Here is a 9,517-nt window from a genome sequence, read left to right as displayed (position 1 = left end):
GCATAAACACATTTCATTACACCAAATACACAAAATAATGTTCTTTTTAGCAACATCATATGACCCCTTTAAGCTAAGAGTAAGGGCGGGGTTGACCTCGTTGCTATGGATGATGTCAGCATGCTTACTAACTATGCACACAGTGATTGGCTGATAGTCTCTGTCAGAGATTTATACATAGAAATATTGAAGAGCGCAATAGTATGTTGCCATATTCAAATAAAGGTTTAAAAATAAAACTGCTAATTGCCACATTCAAATAAAGATTTTAAAATGCAGGCTAAGTGTCACTAATTAAACAAGTATATATGTTCAGCTAATTGTCAGCCTCTTTACATGTATGATTCTCAAAAACACTTAGTGAATATGCATATCAACAGCCTTTTAATTAACAGAGTAGAATAATCATGGCTGATAGTAAGACATGCAAACGTAAAAGAAAACCAAACTGGATGCAAGAATAGCTGTTACTTCTTGCCCAACTGGTTAATGAAAACAAGGATATAATCAAAGGAAAATTTGGAGTTGGGATAACCTCCAAAATCAAAGGTGATACCTTTTTAAAAGCTCATTATCGTCAAACATTTCTAAAATGTTTATATTCTGAGGCAGATTGCTGGCAACAGCCATTTTAGGATAGTTTGTGGCTTGGTCTTAGTGACTTAGTAGTCCTCTTCACTACTCCTAACGTTTGACAGATTTAGGAGCTAGTTTTAGTGCTAAAATGCTTTGTGAAATACTTTTAGATCAAAAATTTATTTTGATTTTTTCCTAAATCGGTGAGTTATGAGCTACTTTTAGCCTTAAGATGTTTGCGAATACGGGCCCAAGCCTATATCTCAAAAATTAAGCATGTCATAATCACAAAATTAGTAAGATTTTTATAAAAATAAAAATAAAAATAAAAGGTTCACAATGTAGCCTAATAAGCCTAATTTTCTTCTAATAAAACTATGATTGTTTTGTGCTCAAATGTATTATATTGAAAGATTATTATTATTATAAACATAATAATAATTGTTTTAAATTATGTGCTGGTATTACATTATAACCTGTTATTACATTATAAGTTGCCCCAGTGTGTTCATAATGTAATAAATTTCTCAAACAATAACCTATTACATTATGTGAAAAATTGTTATTACATTTAAAAATTATATCATTACATTATGAGCTCAAGATTTTATTAAGTTTTGAGAAAATTATTACATTATGAACATTTTATTACAATCATAATGTAATACTTATTACATTATGTGCAATTTTTACATTATGTGCAGTTATTACATTATGAGTTGCTACACCCGTCCATGCAATGAATGCACGTTAAATGAGCAGGGTTTTTTAGAACATTAAAACTGCTCAGGGTATTTCAGTGGTAGGCTATGATACATACTCATGTATTAAAATCCTCGTTAACTCGCAAACTCCCTGTGATAGTGCGCAAATATTTCTGTCCGTTTTCACTCGTTGTCAGCCTCTGCTTTTCTGCAACAGACTGAAGCCTCCGCGTGAATTCAGCGCGCCTTTCTTTCAGCTAAAAAAATAAAAATGCTGCAATTTTCTGGTGTTATTTTATGATTGTTGGGACAGTATCCAGCTGTATCTTAAACTTCTCAAAATACCGAAGTCCGCTTCAGATTGGTTTTAATCACTGCACAAAAAATTAACGCAATCTTTATCTAATTCTGATTGGGTGGGCAAGACAGTCATTTTGGGTGGGCTCAGCTCACCCCTGCCCATGCCTGGAGCCGCTGGAACTAGCATGAACTTTTAGGGGAATTTCATTGGTCAATAAGACTTCAAACTGACACCTACTGGTGTGGATGCAATCTAACACAAAAACAAACAATTGGTTAACAATGCAATATGCAGTTATTGAAACACCACATTTGCAATTGTGTTAGAGCAGATAATTAGTTAAAGTGAGTAGAATTTGAATGGTCATGTGCTCCCAACATGGCAGTCACCATGAAGAGGGAACACCCTAAAGTAGAATAAAGTAGCTTTTGTAATCAACGCATATGACTCGAATTACACTTTATCAAAAGTACTATTCATTTCATTTTGGGAAAAATTGTTAAAGTGGTTTAGAGCACCGCTAAGCCATTTACACCTTTTAGCTGTTCTTCAGCACATGACTTTCTCATGGATAGGGTTAGGGTTAGGGTTATCCAGGCCTATGCAAATGAGAAAAGGCCAATGCAAGAACATGAACGCAAACCCTTCTAGCGGTGTATGTTTGATTTCACACATCGTTTAAATTTTGGTGAAGTGTTAGCATATTAGCATTATCGTAAACTACTTCTATGGCAATTTTTTCAATTTCAGGTCATGGAGATGACTAGTAAAAGTTAGTGTAGTTAGTTTACCCAAAAATGAAAACACAGTTATTCACTTTCATGATGTCCTAAGTCTGTATGTTTCATCTGCAGTATGCAAAACAAAAGAAGGTATTTTGAAGAATGTTGGTAACAAAACTCTTCTGGTTACCATTGTCTTCCATTTTATGGACATTTCTCAAAATATCTTTATATTCCACAGAAAAAAAAGAAAGTCACAGGTTTGGAATGGCATGAGAAAAATTCCTTTTTAGGTTAAATATTCCTTTAAAGTTGGCATGTTTACTTCTAGCCACCTCAATAACGATACGTTTGCCTCCTTTAGTACTAAGGTTTAGCACAACAAGTATGTACAAACAGAAGACATTATCTGTTACAGCATTAAAGTAAATTAGTAAACAATAAGTTTTCCCTTCTTTCACACTATCGTTTTTTTTTTTCTCAGGCTCTTCTGACTAATCATGGCTGACTGGAGTCTACTTGGGAACTTTCTAGAAGAAGTCCAGGAACATTCCACCTCGGTGGGAAAGGTGTGGCTCACCATTCTTTTCATCTTCCGGATCCTGGTCCTGGGCACGGCCGCCGAGTCCTCGTGGGGCGACGAGCAGGAAGACTTCACCTGTGACACTGAGCAGCCCGGTTGTGAGAACGTTTGTTACGATCGAGCCTTTCCCATCGCGCATATCCGCTTCTGGGTGCTCCAGATTGTATTTGTGTCCACACCTTCTCTCATCTACATGGGACACGCGATGCACAGTGTCCGCAGAGAGGAGAAGAGGAGGAAAGAGCAGGAAGAAGAAGAAGGAGCGCAAAGAGACAGGGATGGAGAGAAGTACCCAGACGAAGACAAGAACTGTGGGAAGGAGGACGAAGGTGGAGGTGGGAAGGTGCAACTGAAGGGGGCTTTGCTACAAACATACGTACTAAGCATCCTCATCCGCTCTGTAATGGAAGTGATCTTCATCATAGTCCAGTACATGATCTATGGCGTCTTCCTTAATGCGCTCTACGTATGTAAGGCTTCTCCGTGTCCGCATCCAGTCAACTGCTACATCTCGAGACCTACGGAGAAGAACGTGTTTATTGTGTTTATGCTGGCGGTAGCGGCTGTATCACTGTTGTTAAGTGTCGTAGAACTGTATCATTTGGCGTGGAAGCAGTTTAAGGGTTGTTTGCAAGGATATAAGGCTTCCAAACAGCGACAGAATACACCATCCACCGTGGCTGCAGTCTCACCAAACCGAGCTTGCACTCCACCTCCCGACTTCAACCAGTGCCTGACATCTCCACCATCTTCCCCTACCATACAGACACACGGAAACCCACTTTTACACCCAACCTGCCCGCCTTTTCACGACCGGCTGGCGCACCAGCAAAACTCGGTTAACATGGTCACTGAACGCCATCGAGGTCAAGACTACCTAGGGGTCAACTTCTTCAGCTTCTCACATACACTTACAGAGACGCCCAACTCATGTGCCTCGCCTTCGTTTCTAAACAGTGATTTTGTTGAGGACAAGCGAAGGTTTAGCAAGAGCAGCGGGACCAGCAGCCGCATGAGACCGGATGACCTTGCAGTATAGCACTGACCGCTCGCATATGGAAAAGGGTCGTCTAGTGTGACTAGTCATAAATCTGCGACATGATTTTGCACTTGACCTAACATATAGACTGAGCCAGAATATCGGTTCACACATTAGCACAGATGCATAAATGTGAGTGAGTGATGCATAAAGAAATCCATTCAACTTAAAAAAAAAAAAAAAAAAGTCAACATGAAATAAAGACATGTTATACTTAAATGCTTATATTTATAATCTTTCATCAATATTTAGAAACTTGCTCAACCTCTGAAACGCCTTTTGTCACTTTGCATTTGGACTAATGCATTGGAAACAAAATCAAGCCAGCTGGAATACACCATATTACACCAGTTTCACTGTAATAATGCACTATAATATACTGTTGCACCATAATGCACTGATGAGATGTTTTTTCCTCCTTATTGGTAAATGAGATGTTTATATTTGCTGATCTTAGCAGTATTTAAATATTCTGGACCGCTGATAAGAAAATGAACGTTTCTTTCTTCGTCAAACGCATTTCTCAAATGGAAAATGGACGTTGAGCTAACCATTTGAAATGGACATTTTGCATTTTGAACACTTGCTGTGACTTCGCAACCTTTTTGATTGCGTAAAAACGACAGGACAATGGAGAGAGACAAATGCGATGTGAAATACTATTGCAAAAAAATAGTACTGTACTATTAAAACATTACTGTAAATCCAGGGACTGTCATAACAGGCCAGCTCTGAAGAAACAGTTGCATCTAATTTGATAAAAACCAAATCATCCTGACAGTGCAAGAGTGATTTAAACTGTGAAACTCTGGGGTGAAGAGCTCTTGTACTGAGCCCAATTATGTATACTTTGCCTGAAAATATGAAAGAAAAAAGGAATGTAAAACAATGTTGTTTTAACCTTTGCAGTCATATTTCCAATTCTATTTGTAAAAACAGATGTGCTTGTTCTTAATTAATTTTATGTATCAGATTTTTTTAAATGTTATTAATGCATACTGCACTAAAGATAAAATAAAACACTAAAAATGTCAGCATACATCTATACACACACACACACACACACACAAAACCCCCTACCACTTTAATGTCAAATCTAACCAATCATGTCACCGCTACCGCTATATGGCGCAAATACCATGCTAGCCAGTAGATTTAAACATGCACTCAACAGAATGCGCTGTGTAAGCTAATAGGTCATGTGTTGTTATCCTGACACTGAAGTGCTTTACATTTTGTGCTGGTGGATAAATAGGGACCAAATAAGTGAACTAGTCTCCTTGCAGCAGCTGCTAAATCTCAGCTAACCTCAGCTAAAATTAGCCCTGCAATGGAAAGCACTCTCAACCATCAGTTCAAGAGCAACATGTGCTGGATCATTATTGCACCACAGCAAACATACATTTTAAAAGAACTTGCTAAAAGACACTGAGATTGGAATAGGACTGGTCCACTTCCAGGAGAATCAAGCCATGGTCAGCCAAGCATGAATTCACCACATAAACAAGTGAACAACTAGCCTCAAAGACTGTAAGTGTAAGTGAAATATACATAACTTAAAGTTGCTCATATCGGAAGTGAGATAATACACGCTGAGATATGCCATTTTTAATGTACTTTGCCTGTACCTGTAATTCTGCCACATGCATAAGCAGGCTATATAGAATCTGTAAACGTAATTTTTAACATTTTACATGTGTGACCCTGGACCACAAAACCAGTCGTAAGGGTCAATTTTTCGAAATTGAGATTTATACATCATCTGAAAGCTGAATACATAAGCTGTATGGTTGATGCATGGTTTGTTAGGATAGGACAATATTTGGCCAAGATACAACTATTTGAAAATCTGGAATCTGAGGGTGCAAAAAAAAAAAAAGAAAAAGAAAAATATTGAGAAAATCGCCTTTAAAGTTGTCCAGATGAAGTTATTAGCAATGCATATTACTAATCAAAAATTAAGTTTGAATATATTTACAGTAGGAAATGCTACAAATATACCCCAGCGACTTAAGACTGGTTTTGTGGTCCAGGGTCACATTTAATAATATTTTTTTACTAATTTGATTGTGCTTTAAATTACCAATAAAAGTGTAGTTCGAAGCTTTTCCATAAAAATAACAAAAATAGAAATCACAAAATGGAGATTCTCCATAAATCCAAAGTACTCACATATTTGTGATTTACCTGATGGGTTTATGCAAAGCATCTTGCAATACAGGTAAAATGCATTGCTCAAAAATGCCCAGGAGTGATCACCTTGTGGAATTTACATTATAACATTCTAGTACCAAATTATATCTTTAAAAATTTGATACATCACCCCTAAACCGGATTTAATATGTTACATCACCAACTCGATCATATAAATAATAACACTCCAAATAATCATATGTCTTGTTGGCTTTGTGCAACTGGTAGCCAAAACATTTTTTACAAGGAAAACATAACCTGCCACTAGGGGGCAGAGGAAGACCATTAGCAGCCATGAGATACACACAAAGGCATTGACACGCTTTATACCAAACAATATATTTTATTTGTCGTCCAACACCACAGCCCAGCCTTAGGAAGTGGTTCAGTACCAAATTCAATGGAGTTACACATGACGAGCATCAACACAGGAGGGGCAGGGACAAGAGGAAACCTATTAGCTTTTTTTCTGTTTTTGTTTTAATAATCATTTGTTTTCTACAAAAAAAGAAAGAAAAAGCCCACCCTCCAGTAGCTCAGATGTTGTCAGCGCTGCACTGTATAGCTGTACACAGCCAAGTAATAAAAAAAAAAAAAACTATCTTTTCAATGTATTCTGCAGTGGTGGCAAACAGCAACAGCCTGACTGCAGTCCTTGTCGGACAGACACGGATATGCAGACAGCCTGAGCGTCACTGCAGAACTGAGTGCTGCTGGTTTATGGGGTTCAAAAATGCCCCTCCACAGTCACCCTCACCTGTACCCAGACCAGCTTACAGAAGTTTCTAAAACAGGAACGGGAGACCACACTGCATACATCTGATTACTGCTCCTACTGACTGTCAACGTGTTTTTCTCTACAATTAAAAAAAAGGAGAAAAGAAAACACTTTATTCTTTACAGTTAATTCTTGTTTGTGCTTTTTTAATAATACTATGATCTGTATGAGGTCTTAGTTTGGTTTTATCATACACTGGAGTAGCAAAGAAAATTACATTTAAAATATTCTGTACGCCCCACAGTACACAGTATTTTGTGGTGCCGTTGTGTCACCTACTGTCCACAAACAACCACCTCAATCCCCCCTTTACAAATTAAGATGAAAAAAAAAAAAACTATAGAAATCACTGGTAGAATCCCTTTAACAACACAAGTACAGTACACACATACAAAGAGCATTTCCTGTTTGGAGGGAAGTGATGCGATGATGTAAACATATAGCCAAGACGGTGCACCTTGTGACAAAATGTTCCTTGACTTTTCCATTTTCATGTCTATTCTTTCAGTTCTTGGACTTTTTTTCCCCCAACAATCTTTCCTGGTTTCCAACTATGAATAAAAGTACAATGAAGCCCCTAAACGTTCATACTTGGTTTGCTGTAGACTTTATATGTGGCATCTTGTCCACAATGTCAAACAAATATCTTCGACACGAGTCGGTCTTGTAAATTCCATATACATTCCCAAGTTATCAAAAAAAAGTCCCTTCCAAACGGTGCCGGACCTGAGCCCAACTTTGAGGAAAGCACAATTAGCTTCTCACACTTCCACCTGCTAAATGACATTACCATTGTAGAAGATTCCCTGTGAACACATCCATGTGTATGTGATGGATACCCATCACTTTGTAAGCTATAAACCTTGTTCTAACCAGGTGTCAGGGTGTGTATGTGCACAGAAAATGTCCCGGTTTCCACACGTATCTGCTTGACAACACAGAGTTTCTTTTTGTCTTTCATTACGAAGGTTTTTATTTCACAGGTTACACAGTTTCCCGACTGTTCATAACTGTAGTGGAGGCTCAAAACATTATATTCCCAGGGTTTCCTGGGCCAGGGTTAAATCCCATGCCAATGTCTGTTGCCATTCCTCGAGGCCTCATCTGAGAGGGCATCATCATAGTCTGTTGAGGACCGCTCATCCCTTGTAGTGACATCATCATGTTAGGAGAGCCCACAGGGCCAGGGTGGTTGTACATCGGCCGTTCCTTTCCTTGCATCATTCCAGGGCCTCCCATCATTCCTGGCTGCTGGCCAGGAGACAACATTCTGTGCTGTGGCCCCATCATACCCTGACCCATGAAACCTGGGGGTCTCATGGGATTATGGCCTGGATTACCCATGGGCATGTCCTGTGGTCCCATATGTCCAGGGCCAGGAGGACCACCCATTCCCTGCATGGGGAGGCCCATCCTTGGATTGCCCTCACCCATCATCCCCTGCATTTGGGGAAAGCCAGGTGGGCCAGACAGGTGTGGTGGCTTCCCACCAGGGGCGTCTCCACCACGAGGGAAGTAGGACAGAGTCTGGCTAGGCTTCTCAGATGGGATAATTCGAGAGAGGTCAAACTCGGGGATACCTGACGCACCTGGTCGCATTACCTCATGTAGATCCGAGTCATTGAAGACACCCGGCATGTTATTAAACTCCTGGCCTCCTGGAGTGTTAGGTTTACACATACCTGGCTCACCACCAGGTCCATGAGGCATATTGCCCATCCTGCCCAGCGGGCCCCCTTCTCCCTGAAAACCCATCCCATGAGGGAAGCCACCCTGGTGCCCGGGACCATTGTGAGGAAAGGGGACCTGCTGTGGAGGTGACTGTCCTGGAGGGAAGCCGTGTCCTCGGTGAGGAAGACCCATACGCCCCTGTGGCATCATCTGGTTGTTGCCCATGCCAGGGTCTTGGGAGACTGGGTTCATCATCATACCATGAGGCATCATGCCTGGACCCATAGGCCCGGAGTGAGGAGGCATATTGGGGCCCATGGGATTGGGCGAGGGCATCTGGTTTGGCATGCCATGCGAAAGTGGCTGGGAGCCCATAGTGTTCATCCCCATTGGGCTGAGGGAAGGCATGGGGCCAGAAGAGTTGGGTGTCATCATTCGAGGATGACCTGGGTGATGGTTCACACCCATACCTACAAAGAGAACCAAAAGATTTTGATTTAGTGGAAAAGACCTCCAGAAAATGCCACCATAACCAAAACCTACTGTATTTTCGTTAACTCTTATAGACATTACCGGGCATGCTGTTGTTCATAGATAACAGGTTTGGCGATCGAGCAGGCGGCGAGTCATCATCAGAGCTAGCCACAGTTTTGATTGCATCATGGTAGAGGGGCGTAGAACTGGGCATTGCAAACTTGGACATGCGGGACATCATGATGGAAAGAGGATTTTGGGATAACGTTGGCTCTGGGGGCATTGTGTAGGGGCTGCTGGATGGAAGACTTCCTGGCACATTCATGCCACCTGGCTGACTGGAGGAACTACCGGAGGGAGGAGCTGATGGAGGAGGATTACCACCTGAGAACAGAAGAGGACAGAGGAGGTCAAGAGAAGAGGGGAGATGTAGGATGATGGAAGAAAAGCTTTTACCAATTACCTTTTATTTGACA

General features: G+C 40.5%; 2 protein-coding genes across 2 annotated transcripts in view; one reads left to right on the top strand and one right to left on the bottom strand.

The window, feature by feature from the left end:
• LOC107676898 (gap junction alpha-5 protein-like) overlaps positions 1 to 4,922 on the top strand; it is a 16,310-nt gene extending 11,388 nt beyond the window's left edge. Inside the window, exon 2 of the mRNA XM_016471638.1 lies at positions 2,788 to 4,922. Coding sequence (XP_016327124.1) covers positions 2,804 to 3,925 — 1,122 coding nt within the window. The 5' untranslated portion in view covers positions 2,788 to 2,803 and the 3' untranslated portion in view covers positions 3,926 to 4,922. The remainder of the gene's footprint in view (positions 1 to 2,787) is intronic.
• Positions 4,923 to 6,441: 1,519 nt separating this feature from the next.
• The window catches only part of LOC107676875 (B-cell CLL/lymphoma 9 protein-like), a 51,838-nt gene continuing 48,762 nt past the window's right edge, over positions 6,442 to 9,517 (bottom strand). The window contains exons 10-11 of the mRNA XM_016471600.1: positions 9,141 to 9,425; positions 6,442 to 9,037 (exon numbers count right to left, since the gene is read on the bottom strand). Of these exons, the coding sequence (XP_016327086.1) occupies positions 7,920 to 9,037; positions 9,141 to 9,425 (1,403 nt within the window). The 3' untranslated portion in view covers positions 6,442 to 7,919. The remainder of the gene's footprint in view (positions 9,038 to 9,140; positions 9,426 to 9,517) is intronic.

Source organism: Sinocyclocheilus anshuiensis, unplaced genomic scaffold (assembly GCF_001515605.1).
Source record: "Sinocyclocheilus anshuiensis isolate Anshui unplaced genomic scaffold, SAMN03320099.WGS_v1.1 scaffold2166, whole genome shotgun sequence".
NCBI lineage: Eukaryota > Metazoa > Chordata > Actinopteri > Cypriniformes > Cyprinidae > Sinocyclocheilus > Sinocyclocheilus anshuiensis.
Note: the sequence above shows the minus strand (reverse complement) of the source record. Positions and strands in the feature narration are given on the sequence as shown.